Raw genomic sequence first — 22353 nt, forward strand, 5'->3', positions numbered from 1 at the left:
CGCCTCGGCGGCGGCCGGACGCTGGCGGGCCGCTGGCGGGGAAGGCTGGCCGACCCCGGTTCGCTCGCTGCCGCGGCCGAACGATCCAGGCGCTCCCGGGGGACGGCAGCCTCCAGCAGTCGCGGTCTCGGCAGCGACGTAGGAGGAAGGCGTCTCCCGCCCCGTCGCTTCCAGACCCTTGGGCAGATGCCGTTTCTTTCCCGACGTCTGCGCCCTCGCCACCGCCCGCTAATCCAGACGGACGCCCGGCTGCCCTGCAATCCCCGAGCGCGGGGTTGCGCCGCGGAGGTGGCAGCGGCGCTGGGCCCGAGGCGCAGAGCCCGCCCCTTCGCCCAGCCCCATCGGTGGGGCTCGCCCCTGAGGGCGGGAGCGGGGAGGGGAGATGGGGTCCTCACCCCCCAGTCCCTCCCCTTTTTCCGCCCGGCACAAACCAGGAGCCCAGGAGCCGTCCCTGCCCTAGCGCCCTCTTCCCCGCCCAGGCAGACGCGACCCGCGGAGGCAAAGCCATTGGAAAAAAGCCCCGCCCTCCGCGGGCTACCTCCGGACCCTCGTCCGCGCGTTGCCGCCAACGGCTGCCCGCTGCTACGCATGCGTCATGGCGAACGGGACGCATGCGTCTTAAACGGCACTTAGTCCGCCGCGGGGGGCGTTTTCCGCGTACCTGGACGTTTGGATGCTGCGGACTGGAGGAGAAACAAAAGTAAGGAAGAGTTCAAGTACTGTAACTTTCACAGACAAGGCAAGCACAGGAAAGGGAAAGATGCATTTCTGGAAGAAACTTAATCTAATTTTAAGGTTAGCCTAAGAACAGTGACGGTCTCTTTAATTACGCCAAACCTTTTCTTTCAGGAGCTAGGGCGTCATTACATTGACTTCTGGGAAATGTAGTTTTGATGCTGCTGGCGCGTTCTGATTGCGACAGAAACTACAGCCCCCTGGAGCCACTGCGAGGTTTCCTGTGTAGGCCTGCGAGTCAACGGTTAGCACTCTCGGAGGTTGACTGAGAGCATCGCCTTGGTGAGAGACCCCCAGGCGTAGCTGCCACTTTTCCCTCCCCAGGATTCTTCCTTCCTCCATTTCCTCTGAGGTTTTGGAGGCGAAGTCATCCGGGGCTGTCCAGGGACTTTTTCCAGCCATCTGCGTGAGAACGACTAGTCCGGGTGCCCAAATCCGAGGGCGCGTGAAGGCGCAGATGTAGGAAAGGAGGCAATCCCGCGGGGTTGCCTAGAGGGATGCCCTGCACCGCTGCCTCTGCCTCCGCTCTTTTGGTGGATTCGTGCGGAGTGGGTTAGGGATCCCGGTGCCGCTGCGCCTTTGATACTGCCTCGGGGCGCTCTGTGCTGTGTTCGCTCAGCCAAGTGACCTCCCCAGCAGGCCCTTGACGGCCGGTTGTCACATCCATGTTGTATGAGGCTAAGGGGCAAAGAATACCCAGTATTCCTTGATATGGATTTTTGCGGGATTAAAGGATGCTTTGTGAAAAAAGACACATAAAAATATTCCAATTGTAGTATAGTGAAAGGATTCAACCATTTGTTTTCAAAGTACTGTTGTTTTTATTTTTTTTTAATATATTTTATTGATTTTTTACAGAGAGAAAGGGAGAGAGATGGAGAGTTAGAAACATCGATGAGAGAAACATCGATCAGCTGCCTCCTGCACACTCCCTACTGGGGATGTGCCCGCAACCCAGGTACATGCCCTTGACCGGAATCGAACCCGGGACCCTTCAGTCCGCAGGCCGATGCTCTATCCACTGAGCCAAACCAGTCAGGGCAAAGTACTGTTGTTTTTAAATGATTCCTTTAAAAATGTTTCTTGATTGAGTTTGGAGAGTGAGAGAAGCATCGCTTTGTTCCGCTTATTTATGCATTCATTGGCTGCTTTTTGTACGTGCCCTGAGGGATCCGACCCACAGCCTCGCCTATGGCATGGACAGTGGTCTAACCAGCTGAGCTCCGGGGCTAGGGCTTAAAATAACTCCTTTTGGGGAGGGGAGTGGTGAGAAAGGTCTTCAGTGGACTCACAACCAAATTAGATGTTAATTCTTCACATTGCAGAACAGATGTGTTTCAAAACATGTCGCCTTTTGGGGTACGGAGTGTACAAGAGTGAAAAAGACACAGCCCCTTCCTGTCGGAGAGAAGCCAGTGGTTGAGGCCACAAGAACAGTGCTGTCTGATAGAACTGGGGCGGCTCCAAAGGTCACTGAGCCCCGTGTTGGGGAGTCAGGGAAAGAGGACCCCAAAACAGCGTATGGGGAGGCCCAGAAGTGGGAGGGAGTGGTGTTTCCAGGAAACTGCAGTGAGCCGAGTCATAGACAGTGTGGAAGGGGTGACTTCTTGCGCACTGATTCGCTTTGAAGCTACAAAGAGACAGGTACTGTGAATGTTCCAGGTGGATGCTGAAAGTGACCTATTCTTGAACAGATTTATAGTTTTAAAGAGTTGGTCTAATTTGGAAAGCCTTGCTACATGCTAAGCTACTGATTGAGTGCAAAATACGGCCATTTTAGATTCTTCATCTAAACTAGATCGTTAGGATGCTAATGCATTAAGTGGAGTTCTGTCTCAGTTAAGGGTTCCATTCAGAAATTGATATATCCAAAATTACTCTTAAAAATCCCTTGGGAAGCTAGTACAGTGGAGTTCAACTGGAGAATTAAATTATATTTTAAAAGCTGTGTTGTCTTTTAAAAATATGTATTTTGAACTCTGGAATCACTTTGTTTATAAAGAAAGAGGTGCTCATAATCTGAACTTATGATACATCAACCGAGAAACCAGAAAATTCACATCACCCATATGCTCACTCCAAGGCCAGATGCTCATTGCAAATCAGGCAGAATTGTCCATACTGATTATACGGTAAATAGTCATTTTTACTTTATTGCTGAGCTTATATTACTAGAGGCCCGGTGCACAAAAATTTGTGCACTCGGGGGGGAGGGGTGTCCCTCAGCCCGGCCTGTGCCCTCTCGCAGTCTGGGACCCCTCGGGAGATAACGACCTGCTGGCTTAGGCCTGCTCCCGGGTGGCAGAGGGCAGGCCCAATCCCTAGGTGCAGCCCCTGGTCGGGCTCAGAGCAGGGCCCATTGGGGGGTTGGGGCACCATCCCCTGTCACACTCAAGGCAGGGTTGATGGGGAGGTTGCGTGCCACCCCCTGTCATGCACAGATCAGGGCCAATCAGGGGGTTGGGGCATTTCCCCCTGTCACTCACAGAGCAGGGCCCGTCAGGGGGTTTGGGGCTCTGTACCCTGTCACGCACAGAGCAGGGCCAATCAGGGGGTTGGGGCGCAGCCCCCTGTCACGCACAGAGCAGGGCCAATCAGGGGGTTGGGGCGCAGCCCCCTGTCACGCACAGAGCAGGGCCGATCAGGGGGTTGGGGTGCCGCTACTCTCACACTCAGGGCAGGGCCGATGGGGAGGTTATGGCTCTACCCCATCACACACAGAGCAGGGCCCGTGCGGGGGGGTGGGGGGGTTGGGGGCGGTTGGGGCGCCGCACCCTGTCACAAACAGAGCAGGGCCGATCAGGGGGTTGGGGCGCCACACCCTGTCACACACAGAGCCGCAGGGCGATCAGGGGGTTTGGGCGCTGCCCCCTGTCACGCTGATCCCGGTGCCGGGAGGCCTCGCGGCTCCGCTGATCCCGGTGCTGGGAGGCATATTACCCTTTTACTATATAGGGTAGAGGCCTGGTACATGGGTGGGTGCCGGCTGGTTTGCCCTGAAGGGTGTCCTGGATCAGGGTGGGGGTCCCCACTGGGGTGCCTGGCCAGCCTGGGTTAGGGGATGATGGCTGTTTGCAGCTAGTCACACACCCTTCAGGGTGGGGGTCCCCACTGGGGTGCCTGGCAAGTCTGCGTGAGGGGCTGAGGGCTGTTTTCAGGCTGGGGGTGACTGAAGCTCCCAACCACTCCTATTTTTCTTTTTTCTTTTTTTTTCTGGGCCAGCTTTAGCTTTGAGGCTTGGCTCCAGCACTTAGGCCTCCGCTGCTGAAAGTAGGTTTCTGGCCTTTGCTTACAATGTTGTGATCCTGCTGGCTGAAGCCCAGCAGGTTTCTGGGGTTTTGTTTAGCTTCTATGTTTGTTACATAGTTGCTTGCAGCTCAGAGGCCTGCAGCGGCAGGCGGGGAACATTGGAGTCCTCCGTCACTGAAGCAAGCAAGCCTCATGTTAGTTTCAAGCTGCCTGGCTGCCTGCCGCCATCTTGGCTGGCAGTTAATTTGCATATTGCCCTGATTAGCCAATGGGAAGGGTAGCGGTCGTATGCCAATTACCATGTTTCTCTTTTATTAGATAGGATAGTTGAATTTGTGACAAGTAAGGTCAGAAGGATACAGTTTTTGTATTTATGTTAAAGTTTCATTTGAACTTTTAATGTTTTTGTCATTCAAATAGGAAAGAGTGATGCTGTACTATATAATTTCTTTATTCTCTACAGATAATGGATTCTGAATTAATGCATAGTATAGTAGGAAGCTATATTAAACCTCCAGAAAGAATTTTTGCTCCATCATTCACCCAGAATGATGAATTACCTCGGAATCACCACTCTGTGAACTTTAAAGTTACCTCTCCTAAAATGCTTCAAAGTCCAAATAGCCAAGGTAATATTAACATTAAAATATCACTAAAAATAGGGGAGTGGTATAAAGTGTGTTATATAAAATGTTTTATTTTTATGTAAAAATAATAGATTGTGTTTTTAACCTTAAACTACTCATTTCTATTCTGTTGTTAAAAGTTTCTGTAAATTTATGCAAGTTATTTAACATTTTTTATTTTGGCTTCAGCTGTAAGATGACATATATCACAGATTTATTATAAAAACATCATTAGAAAATGGAAAATTCTTTGAGGAATAAAAGGTCAGATTTGGAATCCGTCTAAACTAGATGATTAGAATGCTAGTGAGTTAAGTAGAGTTGTGTCTTATTTGAGGATTAAATTCAGAAGTAGAATATATCCAAAATTGCCTTGAAAATTCCTGAGGAACCAGTATATTGCTACAAAATACAAATATTGTAACTTTTAAAATATAAATTTAGAAGGATGTTAAAACTGAATTAGAAGCCCTAACCGGTTTGGCTCAGCAGATAGAGCATCAGCCTGCGGACTAAAGGGTCCCGGGTTTGATTCTGGTCGAGGGCATGTACCTTGGTTGCGGGCACATTCCCAGTAGGGGGCGTGCAGGAGGCAGCTGATCGATGTTTCTCTCTCATCGATGTTTCTAACTCTCTATCCCTCTCCCTTCCTCTCTGTAAAAAACCAATAAAATATATTAAAAAAAAAAAACTGAATTAGAAAAATATTTATGACCCCAGGCATACCTTGTGTGATTCGGATTACTTTCTAAATGCTGATTATCACTTTGTCTTTTAATATCCTTTGATAAAGGTTGCCGTTAATAAAGGTAGCCTTATGGAGTGGAATAAAACAACCACAAGAAATAGTACTCCAAACCAGTGAGTCAGCCACAAGTACCATATAAAGAACAATAAGTATAATTTCTTGATCTTAATTGTAAAAAACAAATGATAATCTCTAGCAAACATCTTTCTAATTGGATATAAACTATACAAAAGATAGCCTATAACATTTATTTATATTCTATTCATCTCTAGTTTTGTAGTTTGAAGTTATAACTGAATAGAAAGTGTAAGGTAATACTTGAATATTTTATAACTCTGAACTTCTCTGAATCATGATGATATTAATATAACTGAAAAAAATTTTAGTAGTTTATGTGTGCTACTTACAATCTTTCAAGCTTGATATCAGGTAAACCACTAGGTTACAATTTTTTTCCAATGGAAGAAACTGTTCTTCATATGTCCTGAATATTAACACTATCTTGGACAAATGAATAATATATGCTTGTAGTTTGATTAAAAGTGAACACATTAATAACTGAAAAGAACCTTTAACTTTAAACCTAAATTTTATGTTAGTGGGTACTATATTTTTGCTTTCTTTATTCATACTCAGATTCGTATGCCTCCTAGACTGTACATTATCTTTAAGTCTTACGTCATTAGCTTTCTCAAACCTAGAAAAACCACTAAATGCAATCAAATATATTCTTTTTACAAGATATGTTAGAAAAAAATTCGTTCCTTTTTAGAATTTTTGTTATTTTCCATTTTTATCAGAAATATGTATTATACATTTTTCTGGCTAACAAAAATATACTGGTAACTTTTATATGATTGTGAGTATTCAAATATTCTCATTTATAATATCAAGCAATTTTTTTTTCAATAGCTCTTATTTTAGCCTTAAAAACTCTTCAAGAAAAGATTCACCGTTTGGAGTTAGAAAGAACACAAGCTGAAGATAACCTGAACACCCTATCCAGAGAAGCAGCACAGTATAAAAAGGCCTTGGAAGATGAAACAAATGAGAGAAATCTGGTCCACCAGGAACTGATAAAGCAGAAAAAAGGCAAGAAAATTCAGTAGTTCTCAGAAGCAAGGAGTTACTAAAGTTTACAATTTGAAAATAATAAGCCCAGTCTAAGCAGATTTACTCAAATATATTTATTCTTTTATATATATTCAAACCCTGAAGCCTTGTTCTCAGACATTTTGATATTTGCAGGAAATAAATATAACTTTGAACTTATTTTTATATCCATTTTATCCCGGTTTATAAGTTTTTGAGATTAAAAGGAAAACTGTATTTAGATAAGTTGTGTTTAGAAATTAGAATAGTTTCAGAATTCCGGCAAAATCCAGTTTAACCTGGACATAATTGAAATGCTTTATAGCATTAGTTGACATGTTTTTAAAATTTGAAAACATAAGGCAACACTAGTAATTAAGCAATATAAAAACAATAAAAATGAATATAAAATAAAAACTTGAGTGGTTAATTAGATGAAATGGACCAATAGGTGGCAGTTCGGTGGAAGTCATGAAAAAGACATCTGGACATGGGTTTTAGAGATTTAGAACATAAATCCTTTATATAATTTTACTTCAAGATGTGGCTTTTTGTAACATGACACTTGCCCTCAAAAACAGGGTTCAAGTTTGTGTTTCAACTTGTGGAATGAAGAAATGGGGAGAAATATTTTTCTGAGGTAATTGGACAAAAGTGGAAGAAAGAGCTGAGGAAAGTAAGAACTTAAAGGATTAAAAAGAAATTGTTTCCACCTGATGCATTGAACCATGCTGTCTTGTAGTCAAGAGCAGAGGACAGTGGGAATGGTAGGATGCGTATACCTGAGTTTTTGAAAGAGAAGAAATGTATTGATAGGAAAGAGACATTGGGGCCTCTATTTTTCCAGTTAGTGTCATTTCCCAGGGACGGCCAGAATCTTTATCATCTCACAAGTCACTGGCATCTTCCCCTTTCAGATGTATGCTCTCTGGGTCCATAGGCAGAGATGATGTTAAACCAGTGATATATAATTAATGAAATATTCACAAAATGTATGTTTATAACTCTGGAAGAGTCGGTACGTAGAACTAACGAAGTCTTGAACTTTTAACTCTTGGTTGAATTCATACAATGTATTTCTTATGGTAACCAAATCTCTGGCCTATGTGAGAATCAACTAATTGACTCATAATTACTTTCCTTTTTCATAGATATAAGTATACAATTAAGCTCAGCTCAGAATCGCTGTACGCTCCTAGAGAAGCAACTGGAATATACAAAGAGAATGGTTCTCAATGTAGAGCGAGAGAAGAATATGATCCTAGAACAGCAGGTGAGCATAATTCTATAAGAAACGTAACTTAAGGTCTCTATGGTGACAGAGGGTACTGGACTTATTGAGGGGATCATTTCACAATGTATACAAAGATGAAATCACAAGTTGTACACTTGAAACTAATATAACATGATATGTTAATTATGCCTCAGTAAAAAAAGTAAGATGTAAATTAGATGACACAAATTAAATACACCAAAAAAAGGTAAATTTGCCCTCAGGAAAAAAGAGAATATTTAATGTTGTGGGAAAATTGTCATATTACATTATAGTCTTAAGTAAAATAGGATATAAAGTTGTATATAGGAGATTTCCACTTAACAGTGATGCAGTCTAGATCATTTAGAACAACCTTCCTATAGAGGAAAATAAGAAAAACTGCACAGAATATTAAAAAGAAAGACAGAATTGAAAGAAAAAATACACAAAGGCATTGGAGATTTAATGAGTTGATAAAAATCACCCATTCAGTATTATCTGTGTGCAGACTTTAATCCAGAGAGGTAGGCCTGATATTTCAGGTCCCTTCTGAGTGCATTTCTGATTCCAGGACAGTCCATTGATAGGCTCAGTAATGCTTTTGACAGCCATCCTTTTGGGGTTAAGGAAATTAAAGTTAGAATTCATGGCCTCTCAAGAATAGGAACCCTAGTATATCCACTGTGCTCAGTCTTTGTAAGGGTGAACAGTAGGAAAAAACCCAGATTACAACTTTGCTCTAGGTCAGTGATGGCGAACCTTTTGAGCTCGGCGTGTCAGCATTTTGAAAAACCCTAGCTTAACTCTGGTGCCGCGTCACATATAGAATTTTTTTGATATTTGCAACCATATTAGAACAAAGATTTATATTTTTGATATTTATTTTATATATTTAAATGCCATTTAATAAAGAAAAATCAACCAAAAAAATGAGTTCGTGTGTCACCTCTGACATGCGTGTCATAGGTTCGCCATCACTGCTCTAGGTTAACAAAGTAAGTCAGAAAATCTTAGTCCCTGAAATTGTATTAAAGTGATACTGAATTGCTAATATTCTCAGGTACTTCAAATTATTTCTACAAACATTACTTTGACACAGTGAGAAACTTTCAGAGATAACCAGGCAGAAGGAGATAAGACACTAAGAACAAAATAGAGCCTACTTAATAGACTATCTATAAATACTTTCGCAAACTAACTCCAGCTAGGTACTGGCTCTAACAGACACAGTCTTTAAAATACTTCATGCTTGTGCCCTGGTCAGTGTGGTTCAGTTGGTTGGAGCATTGTCCTATGCACCAAAGGGTCGTGGGTTCGATTCCCAGCCGGGGCACATACCTAGGTTGTGGATTCAAACCTTGGTCAGGGTATGTAAGGAAGGCAACTGATCAACGTTTCTCTCTAAAATCAGTAATAAACATATCCTCGGGTGTATTTAAAAGAGCCACAGTAAGATATTACTTCACATCTACCAGATTAGAAATAATTTAAAAGTCTGACAATTCTGTGTATAAATGAGGATACAACACCCAGAAGAGTAACCACTTTATCTTGTAAAGTTCAGCATACACATTCCCAACAGCCTAGAAATTCCTATCCTAGCTATAGTAGACTAGTGACTTATAATAGTTTTTAAAATGTTTTGACATACAATCTACAGACAGTGGGAGGTACAGATCTTAAGTATAGGGATAGTTGATTATTGATAAATGCATATACTCATGTAATCCACAGCCCTATCAGATAATATAATAAAAGCCTAATATGCAAATCGACTGAACGGCAGAATGACCGGTCACTATGATGTGCACTGACCACAGGGGGCAGACACTCAACACAGGAGCTACCCCCAGCCCATAGGCCCCATGTTGGCCAAGGTGGGTGCCAACGGGGGGGGCCCTGATCACCACACCAGTCGCCCCACAGATGGGCCCTGATCATCGGTCAGGCCTAGGGACCCTACCTGTGCACAAATTTTGTGCACCAGGCCTCTAGTCAAACAATAAAACATTTTCATCAGAAATTATTTCATCTCTTCAAAGTTATTCTCTGTTCTCTCCCCACCTCCCAATAAGACAATTACTATTCTGACTTATTTTACCTTAGAACTTTATAAGGTAAAATCTTAGAACTTTGTATACTCTTTTTTATCTGGGTTGGTTTGTTTTTAGCATAAAGTTTTTAAGATTCATCCATGTTGTTTTATGTATCAGTAGTTCATTCCTTTTTATTGCAGTGTAGAATTTCATCTAATGCCATAATTTGTTTACCCATTTTCCTGTTGATAGACATTTGGCTTGCTTCCAGTTTGGGGTTATTATAAACTAGAGGCCCAGTGCTTGAAATTCATGTGGCTACCGGCTGCTGGCTGACGCCTCCCTTCATTCCGCACCATCCACTGGTGGTCAGTGCATGTCATAGTGAGTGATCAAACACCCATTTGGTCGAACTCCTAAGGGGACACTTTGCATATTAGGCTTTTATATATATACTAGAGGCCCGGTGCATGAAATTCATGCACTGGGGTGGGGCGGGGGGGGAGGCCTCAGCCTAGCCTGTGCCCTCTTAGAGTCTGAGAGCCCTCAGGGATGTCTGACTGATGGCTTAGGCCTGCTCAGCCATCAGTCAGACATCCTTAGTGGTGCCGCGGAGGCTCCCACCACCACTGCTGCGCTCGCCAGCTATGAGCTTCTGGTTGAGCTCACTGATCACCAGGGGGCAGCTCCTGTATTGAGCATCTGCCCCCTAGTGGTCAGTGCTTGTCATAGCAACCAGTCATTCTGCTCTTCAGTTGATTTGCATATTAGCCTTTTATTATATAGGATATAGACTAGAGGCCCGGAGCACAAAATTTGTGCACTGGGAGGGGGCGGGTCCCTCAGCCCAGCCTGCGCCCTCTGGCAGTTCTGGACTCCTTAGGGGATGTCTAGCTGCTGGCTTAGGCCTGATCCCCCGGGTATCAGACCTAAGCCAGCAGGTGGGCATCCCTCTCGCAATCAGGGATCCCTCACTCCTTACCGCCCGCCTGTTCGCTGCTCATTCTCGGCTCACTGCTCCTTAGCGCTGCCGCGGACGGAAGAGAGGCTCCCACCACTGCCGCTGCACTCGCCAGCCATAAGCCCAACTTCTGGCTGAGCGGTGCTCCCCCTGTGGGAGCGCACTGACCACCAGGGGGCAGCTCCTGCGTTGAGCATCTGCCCCCTGGTGGCCAGTGTGCATCATAGCGACAGGTCGTTCTGCCATAACGGCCGCTTAGGCTTTTATTATATAGATAAAGCTGCTATGACCATTCTTATACATATCTTTTCTGTGGACATATGTTTTAATTTCTCTTGGGTAAATATGTATTAGGAGAATTGCTGAGCCACAGGGTAGGTATATGTTTAACCTTATAAGAAACTACTAAACTGTCTTCTAGAATATTTTCTATTACCCCATTCCCCCTCACAGTTGCCTTTATTATTAACATCTTGCATTGTAATAAATACCATTACAAAACAGTACATACTAGTAGATATGCATATATATGTATAACTTTCTTTTTCTCCATGTTCTCTGTATGCTTTATTCCTCTGATAGCTGCTTTTCTTTGTTACAGAGAAAGGGTAATTCAATGAGTAGGTTTGATCACCCTGTCTGCAATACTATTTAATACAGTTTTCACTGGTGATGTTTTTCTTAGTTGAAATGTTATATAAAGATGCACAGTGTTTGCTCCATTAGTGCTAATATAGCACATCTTTTTGGCACATTTTATTTCTCCTTTAAAAATATTTGATTTTCTTGGCCTTTGTCAGTAAAAGTAGGTGCATGTATGTACATTTCTATGTTTGTGTTGTTATTGTTTGTTTATTTAGAGAGAAGGAAAGAGAGAGAGAGATGTGAGAAAGAAACATTGATTGGTTGCCTCCCATATGCATCTCAACTGAGAATCGAACCTGCCACCTTTGATGTTCAGGATGACACTCCAACCAACTGAGCCACACTGACCAGGGCTGTACATGTTTCTTATGACAGATTTATAATCCACTTAAACTCAGTGCATGTAAATGCATGTTTCTAATGACATATTTATATTGTGCTTTGAATTCTGAGAAATTGTATTATTCTTGAGCCATTGGCATCACTTGCCAAATTCAGGTTTTGTTTTATCCTTTCCAGACCCAGCTTCAAAGGGAGAAAGAACAAGATCAGATGAAGCTGCAAGCAAAACTTGAAAAGCTTGATCTCTTAGAAAAAGAATGTTTTAAACTTACAACAACTCAGAAAACTGCTGAGGTAAGCTTCCACTTATTTCTTTGAAGTAGTGGTGCCAGGAATAAATCTTTAGTATTATGCATAATTGGCTCTGTATGTGAATATGCAGTAAATCTTAGATTTATAAAACTTTGTTAACAACTTTTAGTAATCCAAACATGAATTCCTGCCCATGGAGATGAAAAATTAATATATTCTGTCACAGCATGAATGAGCTTGCCTGTTGATGTAAAATTGTAATTTTGGCTTCTTCTGAGATGACAGAACATTTTCATTCCAAATAACTTACCTAAAAAATATTGAGAAGATTGTCTTTCACCACTTGCAGTTAATTAAGTTAAGCCTATCCTATGTCCCTTCCTGAAATGCCCTCTTCTTTTTCCACCAAAATCCTATTTATTCCATAGGTCTTTCTCCGGTCCTGCTTCCTCTATGAAGCTTTCCTTGAGTTCTCCAACACTCAGGAAACTCTTCCTTTGAAATGGTGGTGTCATCCTATTGTGAACCACACCAAGGATATAAGATGAAATACTTATGTGCCTAAGTATATACATGGTCAGGGTCAAGTCATATTCGTTGCTTTGTTGTTTGTTTCATGTGTTACTTTTGATTTCCTGGATATAATATAAGCTATTAAGTAACAAGGACTATATCTTATATTTCTAATCTTATATTTCTAATCTTATATTTCTAATGTCTTCCTATCCCTTCCCTCCTCCTCCAACTGTGCCCTTATTGTATGTACATGGTGGACATTTACTGTGATTTGTCTGTGTTTTGAGTGAAACATTGAGATGCAAGAATATCATTGTTTGATCTTCTAGACCTTTAATATCCCTCAAAGTTTCATCATTATGGTTTTGTTGCTGGAAGTTAATGCCTCTGCATGTACATTCTTTGCTTTCCCTTTGTTTTTATGGTCAAGGAGCATAAGAAGAAAGCCAAAAAAAAACCTTACCATCTTTTGCCATTACTTTTTTCTTACTTTCTGCTCTAATTTGCCAAATTATTAAGAATCAAGACCCCCAAGGACTCTATTTGGAAAAGGGACAAAGGGTAGTTGGCTCTAGTTATTTTATTCTTTTGCAGGACAAGATTAAACATTTAGAGGAAAAACTTAAGGAAGAAGAACATCAGCGTAAGCTATTTCAAGACAAAGCTTCTGAGGTAAATAGAGCACTGTATCATGTATCACAATTATACTTTCTTTTGTTGTTGTTAATCCTCACCTGAGGATAATTTTTCCATTGATTTTTAGAGAGAGTGGAGGAGGAGGGGAGGAGAGAGAGTCGATGTGAGAGAGACACATCAATTGGTTGCCTCCTGCTTGGTACGTGCCCTTGACTGGGAATCAAACCTGGGACCCATTGGTATGTGGGTTGATGCTCTAACCACTGAACATTTATTTTCTTAACTGAAGCCTAAATTCTAGACTCTAATTTCTGCTTCCTAGCTTTTTAGTTTTGTCTGTTTAATGAAATTCTCAATAAGCCAGTACATTCATATACTGGGATGCATTCCAAGAGGTCTTTTGGTGTTTTGAAATTTTGACAAATAAATACATGTATATGTCAACTCCTGGTCATAGATTGTTTTCCATTTGGTTGAGAGAATGAATAATTCTCTTATAAACAGAAAATGATTGCAATTACCAATAGATTTAATGACTTTCACACCACAAAAACAGTATTTGGGGTTTTCTTTTCTTTCCTTTTCTTTTCTTTTCCAAAAAGTATTTTTTTCTTTATAAACAGACCTGATCTTTCATTGTAAAGAAGCTTGTTAAAAATCAATTTTATAAAGTTTTGTCTTTAATACTGTAGCTTCAAACTGGACTTGAAATCAATAGAATTTTAATGTCTTCAGTATCAAACCCAAAACAACCTAAGGAAAAGAAGAAATCTTCAAAGGTATGCAAACATTTTATTTTTATTTGCTAATACTTATTTATTCACTCTTTTCATATGTATATCTATTCATTTCCCCCCCCCCCAAAAAAAATTGAAGACATTTATAATAAAAGACATGTAATACTGCTATGAAATGGAGATAAAAATATGAATCCAGTGATGATGGTTTGAAGTAAAAGGATAGAAAATTCCATAAAACCTCCACAGCAGTTGAGCACAAAACCTGGCTGTGTTTGCTTGACAATAAAAGCAAAAGGAGCAGATAATGGGTGGTATCATCTGCCTTCGTGCAATAACAGTAAGCATCCAGTGTTTCTAGAAAGGCAAATGTTTCCTAGTGCCAAGTTCTTAGAGAAATTATCTTGTGATACTATATAAAACAACAGAGGCCAACCATACAATAGATCCCACTCTGAGCACAATAAAAAGAGAAGGCTACATAATATTAAATTATAGATCTATGAAGTAATTTCTCTAGGGAATCTATTTATTTGTTTTCTTTTTACCCTAAAAATAGAATTGGAAAGTTAGTACTTTATAGATGAGTTGATGTTTCGGATAAATGATATTAAACCTTCTTAATTATCTGTAATGGTAAGAAGATTTCAATCCCCTTTAATCTTATGATTCTGAAATTACAGTTTTGATGACCATTATCACTATTTACTCAATATGCATGTGATTACTTATTGTTTCTGTGTGCTGTTTGCTGTGGAAGCAGAGACGCTTTTTGAGAATTCTGGCCACTGCCATAGGCTCACCCTATGGGTACAGTAATGTAGAGAACATTATACTTACTTGGGCTACTCTTTTATTGCATAAATACGAATTACTATTCAATAGTCTGGCTGTATTTTTCATAATTTTTTTCTTTCAAAGAATTTGCAAACTGCAATAATTAAAGCATTTTCCCAGTGAAACTGTTTTTTTTTTCTTATTTCCTTTCTTAAATATTTGTTCTGTATCTTGTTTGCACAATGAGATTAGAAGCTGCAAAACCAAATAGAAAATTGCTATAAGTAATTTGCCAGTGGGGGAAAAATATGAATTATTTTTATATTTATGTTTTATGACATCCTTTGATGAGTTAGTGGAAATATTTTTTAAATTTTTCCATTCATCGTGAAAATGATGAAGGTAGAGGGAGGAGTACGGTAAAAGAAATGAAGAAAAGAAAAGGTAGCTTCTACTAGTAACAGAGCCCAGGCCAGCCTCTATGGGGCCAGTGGGTCCCCTGCCTGGGAAGCATGCAGTCAGGCACTCAAATGAGGGAAACGTAGCGCCTGCTTCTAAGCCAAGCCCTTCAGCTTCTGCCAGTCTCCAGCTCTAGCTTCCCTAGGGGGGCTCACTTCCGGTTCAGTTTGGTTACATCCAGCTGTCCCCTCTACAGAAGCAAGTTTACCTGCCCTGGGCTTGGGGATGGATCAGAGTTTCCCGTTGGGAATGATGCCTGCCTAGCCCACAGGCAGGGGCTGAGCACTTGGTCCTGCTCCCAGACTGTAGCCTCTGAGTCTCACACTTTGAATGCTCCCACTCTGAGCCACCTTCCCTTCCCCCCACTGAGCTCATTGTGGGTATCTGGGACTTGGCTGGGCTGATCCAAACTGTCTCCTGTTGGGGGTGGTGCCTGCAAGTCTGTAGGAGATCGGTGGGCACTTCTCCTTCCTGAGGCAGTGGTGGCTGAACTCGCAGGAAGCTTGGATTTGCTTCCTCGCAATGTAGCCACACAGCCCAGCACTTGCCCGTCTGGCTCCAGGACAGAAGCCTCCCCAGGAGACACAGTTGAAAATCCCAGCTCTGTGTGGCTCCCTCCCCTCACCACCAACCCAGCAGGACTGGGCAGGCCCAGCAGCTCAACAGGTAGCGGGAGGGGTGCCAGCTGTGTGATGGAGGTAGGGGAGACGGTCCTCTTTCCCAAGTCATACAGACAGTTTACTCTGGGTCTCCGCCAGAAAATAGAGGGTCCCTTAAAGTCACTGCTGGGTGTAGCCAGCAGATCCCTCAGCAGGACCCAAGTGTGACAGCTTGGCCTCACCAGCCTTCCTCCCTGGGGAGTGACTCCCCAGCTGGTGCTCTAACTTTAGGAGCGCTCTATTCCTGGGTGTGGTCAGTATCCCAGGCCGGCTGAATCCCCACTGATTCCCACCACCAGATGCTGGCGGGCTCCTCTTCCCATCTCTGTTGCTCTGGTTTGGGGATCCTTGCGTGGGGTTGACTCCAGGCTCCTGGAGGCGCAGGGGAGGGAATTCCACAGCCGTTCTTCCTCAGGCTTCTCATTGCCCCTGCACCTGTGTGAGAAGGCTATCCCTTTCCACGCGTTCACCCTTCTTACCAATCTCTCTGTGGCTTCTGTACTTCATGGTTATATTTCAGGTCAGCTAGCCTTCAGTTGGTTTTTCAGGTTGATTGTTCTGTAATTTAGTTATAAGTCGGTTTGGGGCTGGGAGCAGTGGGCACAGCTTCCAAGCTACTCTGCAGCCATCTTGTAATCTCTGTATATTCTACTATACTATGCCAGCTATTACCATTGAGAGACACTGGTTAAAGATAGAGGGGACCTCCCAGTAAAATGTAAAAACAAAGCAAACAAAAAAAAAGACACTATGGTAAGGATATGGAACAGTCATAACTTGGCTAAAACATAGATTGGTCTAGTCACTTTGGACATTAACTTGTAAAGTTAAGAATGCACAACTCTATGCCCCAGCATCTAATAGAAACTCCTATTTATATACACCAGAAGGCAGGTACAAAATGTCCATAACAGTGTTGTTTATAATAACAAAAAGAAACAGTCCAAATGATCATTGAAAGGAGGAAGAATAAATAAAGCTTTTATAGCCATAAGAAGCAGTGAACCACAGGTATATACATCACTTGAATGAACCTCATAAACTTAATGTTGAATAGAAAAAGCAAGTTGCTGAAAAACAGAAACAAAATAAGTCTTTATATAAAGTTCACTTATCTAACCCTGCATCCTCTCATGTGTTTATTTGCCATCTGTATGTCCTCTTCAGTGAAATCTCTGTTTTTTGCCTATTTTCTCATCAAATTATTTATTTACTCTTCAGCTTTGAGATTTATTCATGTCATAAATGTCTTTTAAAACATTTTTATTTTTTCCCTTCTCAATATTTAGAAAACTAAATGCTTAAAAAGAGGACCACCTCAGCAAATGTATTCAAAGTTTGGATCAATGCCTATGGTGTCTGAAAAGGTGAGAGGGGAAAAATAAAGATGCTTGTTCAGAAAAACTCCTGCTTTGTTGTAAGTTCTCTTTAAATGCCATCCGTCACTTGAAATTGTTCTCAGCTATTTCTTTTCCCCCAAAGCCTGCCAGAGCATGCCATTCTGTAAATGCAAGTGTGCAAAACCTCCTTCAGATGGTGCAACATTATGGGCCACAGATTCTTCAGAAACCTGCTGAAGTTGCTGAGCCTAGACGTCTCTACAAGCCTACTAGAACACCTTCCCAGTGTAAAGTGGTACCTCCTCACTCCAAAAAATCTGTTTCCATTTGTGACAATTTGTCTGAACTTTTGATAGCAATGCAGGAAGAACTGGACCAAATGAGTGTGTAAGTATTTTTATTTTTTACCAGAAGAAATAGCAAGATATTTAGGTATTATTTTCCTTCTTAGTCTTAAGAGCAGTGCCACTTACAAATTTTTGATGTCCTTACTTAGTCATTTGGACTTATTTTTGATCTGTAGATTTCTTGTCACTGATTTTTCATTGTATTTATTGATACTACTGGATTTAAATTTTCAACTGTGTATAATTACTATTGATCTAATCTATGGAGTCTCTGTATTCCCAAGATCTCAACTTATAGCACAATATTACTGTCATTCTAACAGATGAGTTCTGGTGATCTTAAATTATAACTCACAAAAGCTTTTAAAAGAAAGATTGTGTTGGTTTTTTTTATAATCTTTTAGTGATATGAATGATTTCATTAGACAAGTAGGAATGTAGTCTCTTGTTTTAAACTCTGGCTGGTCTGCATTACAAGTTGAAGCATCCATAGCAACCAAAATTCTGTATGGGATACATATTTTTAGCCCCAAGTTTAAATACATATTTAACAGAATTTCAGAACATATATGATTTGGCTAGCCAGCTAATTGAACTAAGACTAATGTAGAAGAGGTAGCTAGTTCCTTTGGCAGAATTTCTTTGAGTAGGCTATCTAAGGAATTCTCTGGCAAATACTTCTATAGCTGGAATTCTTCCAAATATCCTACATTAATAATTCCAAAGTTGGAACTAAAAAGAATACTTTAATACCTCTACCTAAGGACATCAGAATAGTTTGCTACATTTAGCTATAAATATTAAGAATTTGGACTTTTTTAAAGCTTCTTTAAGACCCTGGGTCTAAGATATTTCTATATATATCTAATCTCAAATCGCAAGAACCTATTTATATTTACCATATATTCAATTAGCCCTAATTATAGGAACAGACTGTCTTTGAAGATTAATGTTTAACTCTGACTAAAATTTATGTATCTAATATTTGCTTTTCTTTCATAGAGAACACCAAGAACTACTGAATCAAATGAAGGAAACTGAAAGCCATGCAGTCTTTGAAGACATAGAATGTGAACTAGAGCATTTAGTCAAGAAAATGGAAATTAAAAGAGAACAGATTTCCAAACTGATGAAGCATCAAGACAGTGTAAGAAAGTTTTAGTAAAAGATTTTAATAAAAAGAAAAAAAGATTTTAATAAAAGGATAGTATACCTGGATTCAGTGTATATCTCTGTATGACCTTCCAAATTTGAGGTCTGTATGTATGACTTGGTGAAAAGATGATAAATAGGAGTCACTCGGGCCTATTATAGAATAGAGCCATCTGTTCCATTGGAGTAACATGGCCTCCTCCAGAACTCTGCAAGATAAAATAATGAAAACGGAGGAAGAAAATTTAGTTATGTATTCAGAAATGTCTTTGGTAAAATAGTGAATACATGCTGAATTTGCTTTATAACCTTTCCAGTTACCCTTTTAGCATTTTCCCCCTTATTCCTCCCTTCTCTGATTGCTTAATGAAGCCCCTTATGTTGACAGGTCTCTAATTCAGTACCATACATGAACCTGGCTCCTTAAGCAGTACCCAATCCTATAACCACTATTTCCACTTCCCCAGAAAAAAGCTGTGCTTTGCTGCATTCCCTGAGTATCTGCTGTAGTGAGGTGGTGAGGGAGACTCTATCCTTGCGTGGGAGTTCTTAATAACTAAGAGTGGCATAATAATTTTAATATTTTAACAGCAATCATGGACAATTATTATATCCCAAAATAATAACTTTACAAGTGAGAATATTAGCATTATTACATTGCTGGAGCAGAAGGCAGAGAGAGTCTCTCTAGGAATTCTCAAGTCACGTAGCCATCTGCCTGTGTAACAACATTAATATAAGTTGGTGATATATTAACCTCACAATTAAGCCTCCCCCACTTTATAGGACAGTAATAAAGGATGCAGGATTTTACTGCCTTTCTTCTTCTGTGGCCAACAAAGAAAGAAAGGGGGCCCAGCCGACATGGCTCAATGGTTGAGCGTTGACCTCTGAACCAGGAGGTCATGGTTCGATTCCCAGTCAGGGCACATGCCCAGGTTGCGGGCTCTTGAGTGGAGCGTGCAGGAGGTAGCCGATGCATGATCCTTTCTCATCATTGATGTTTCATCTCTCTCTCCCTTTCCAAAATCAATAAAAATATATTTAAAAAAGAAAGGAAGGGGGAAATGAACATTTTGAAGCAAGTTTTTACTAGCTCTTAATGCTATAGTAAGTAAAAATTTTGTATGATTGTGCTAGGATGAAGATTACATAACATACTTCCTTAAGAGAAACTTGAAGGGAATAGAAAAGTAGTCATTTTTTTAAAATTTAGGCAGTGTGGACATAAATTATATTGTGAAAATATTTATATTCCATAATAGCTGTAGCAGCATAAATTTTCAAGTATTTTATCATGATAAATTTAATATCTGCAATTAAAATGGCCTTAGCAAATAGAATATCAGGTACAAATTAGACTTATGCATTAGTAAATAGACTAAGTAATTGACTGGACTTAGAAGAAATGGGTTTGGCTAGTTGGTAGGTTTTGGTTTTTTTTAAATTCTGTCTGTCTAACCATTACTAGATACTCCTATGAGATAAGGTTATTCCCTTGACTTTTTTGTTGCTGTTGTTACTGGCATTCAGTAGTACTTTAAATTCAGGAATTCTTTTAAGTAATATATGTATTTCGATTCTATAAACTTGGTGCTCATTGCTAGCACCCAGTCTTTGCTGTTAATATAGTCTAAAAGGTTCTTCTCTCTCCTCTCTTTTATAGTTTTTACCCATTTCATATCCTCCACAAACCTTTCTCTCAGCTTCTCCAGCCCACATTGATCTTGTCCCGCGTTGGCTTTCTCTGATACACAGTTTTTGTCCTATTCCAAGTTATCCCAGCCTGAACTATTCTCTAGCTGTCATGTTTATGCTTTTCTTTCACTAATAAGAGTAGTGAGCCTCTTGAGAACAAGGAGCTTTATTTCTACCTGACTAGCACAATAGTAGGCATCTAATAGGCACTCAATAAATAAGACCTTAATGAGCTTTTAATTTTATATAATCTTTAACCATCAATCCAGTCTATCTATTATAGGTTATATCTTTAATGTTTTTTATTAAAATGGTAGATCTTTTTCTCTCCAGGTTCTCAAACTACAGCAAAAAGTTCAAAACTCAAAGATGAGTGAAGCATCATGTATTCAACGAGAAAATAGCAACCCTAAAGGATTAAAGAACATAAAATATAGCCCCAGAAAATGTCTGCTAAATCACTCTCTTCAGAAGAACAGCAACTTTCATCCAACGCCAGTCCATAATCTTCAAATGAAATTAAGAAGAGATGATATCATGTGGGAACAGTAACACTATAGCAAAACTGTCACCTTACATAACTGTCAATGAGATCTTATATTGTTAAAGTGGTTTTAACTTAATATATCTTTATGAAATTTTGAATTATGTTTCTAGCCTCTATAATGTGTCAGGTTGTAGTATTTTTTAATTAATGCCTAATGATCTAAGAGTCCCAAATAATAAATGATATGCTGGTATTTTTTTTCTTATTGACTGAAATACTAATCTCACCATATTTTAGAAACATTGTTCACTTTCAGATATCTTAAGCTAAATCTGAGAAATTATACTGGATTGATGACATTTAAAATTGAGCTTCAATTTGAAATACTATTTCAAGTACCATCCCACTTTTTCATTTAGGCCTGTAACCCTGAGAACCAATATAAAATTAATAGAGTATGGAAAGGTTTTATAACTTTCCTAGCACTTCCTCCCTATCTTGTTTTAGAGCTGTGAAATGAAATGTTTTTCTTGTTTGGAATGGAAAAGCTTTGTGAACCTTTAGCCCAAGTTTCTATGACAATTACCAATAAGAACCCATAGTTACTTCAATTTTTAGATGACAACCCAACTGCAAAAGCTTTCCTCTATTCCCATTCTCCTTTACAAATCCTTTTATAACTACAGCTTTTGGCGACTTTTAGTTTTTGCATTATATATAATATTCATCAGTATAAATTAAGAATGTGGTTTTCAGGACCCACAAAGCCAGCATATTTTTTATAGGAAATTATGGGAAGAAGGACATTTTATTACCATCCAGCAAAAGTTGGAGGAAATATGGTACATTCTTATTTTTTATATTTTTTAATCAGTGCTATAAAAGATTTCTGTGTATGTTTTATAATAAATTAACATTTGTTGACCTATCTTTCCAGGAGCCTTTGGAAACTAGTGTGACTCTTCTGAACTTTTTTGTTTTCTCACTGGAATCCCTCAGGACAGCTAGAGAATTGCAGTCATTAACTGAAATAAAATAGGAGGCTGACAGGAAAGGCAAACTAGGAGGGAAGAACTCGGAAAATAGGGTAATAGTTTAAGAAATGGTGATTCCAAGGGGAGAGAATTAGAGGTATATCTTTATTGAGCCCACAGCTGGGGGAATGTTCAAGGTAAGATGTAAAAGAATTTTTGGTCAGGATCTTAGGGAGCTAGGAAAAGCAATTTTAACGGCGGGGGGGGGGGGGGGGGACTAGAAGGGGTCAATGGGGAGGGCATATGTAATACTTTCATATTTCATAAAGATTTAAATTTTTAATAAGGACAGTTTTTATGTCCTAGGATATTCCCAAAAAGTGTGGGTAGGTGAAGCGGGTAATTGTCTTTCTGGGGAGAACTAGATTCATTCTCAGTAAGAGAAGCTGCACTAGGTTAGAAGACCTGAGGTGGGGAAATGACAGAGGCTAGGCAGACTGATGCTTGGAATTGTCCCGGAAAATAACTGAAGGCAGAGAAAAAAGTGTTTCCCTCTATCAGTTCCTTCAGCCCCAGCGATGTCCCACAGAGTACATCATCTAAACTCAGTTTTGTCATCTTAGCTATTTT

At 40.4% G+C, this 22353-nt stretch overlaps 1 protein-coding gene across 1 annotated transcript; it reads left to right on the plus strand.

The window, feature by feature from the left end:
- Nucleotides 1-16: 16 nt before the first annotated feature.
- On the plus strand, nt 17-21002 carry CEP57L1 (centrosomal protein 57 like 1). Its single transcript, XM_081093858.1, has 13 exons — nt 17-700; nt 850-1017; nt 2738-2867; nt 4448-4613; nt 6271-6450; nt 7602-7723; nt 11867-11983; nt 13052-13129; nt 13786-13872; nt 17015-17092; nt 17208-17452; nt 18415-18559; nt 20596-21002. Exons 3-13 carry the CDS (start codon nt 2763-2765, stop codon nt 20812-20814), a joined length of 1542 nt encoding a protein of 513 aa, XP_080949984.1. The 5' UTR covers nt 17-700; nt 850-1017; nt 2738-2762; the 3' UTR covers nt 20815-21002.
- Nucleotides 21003-22353: the final 1351 nt, after the last annotated feature.

The sequence above is a fragment of the Myotis nattereri genome (assembly GCF_964212035.1).
Source record: "Myotis nattereri genome assembly, chromosome: 6".
NCBI classification, from domain to species: domain Eukaryota; kingdom Metazoa; phylum Chordata; class Mammalia; order Chiroptera; family Vespertilionidae; genus Myotis; species Myotis nattereri.

Excerpts from the sequence above, each read along its gene's own strand:
- CEP57L1 (XM_081093858.1), top strand. The coding sequence starts at position 2,763 with ATGATACATCAACCGAGAAACCAGAAAATTCACATCACCCATATGCTC. Across the intron at positions 6,451-7,601 it reads ACTGATAAAGCAGAAAAAAG|ATATAAGTATACAATTAAGC; the intron begins GCAAGAAAATTC and ends CCTTTTTCATAG. Across the intron at positions 18,560-20,595 it reads TGATGAAGCATCAAGACAGT|GTTCTCAAACTACAGCAAAA; the intron begins GTAAGAAAGTTT and ends TTTTCTCTCCAG.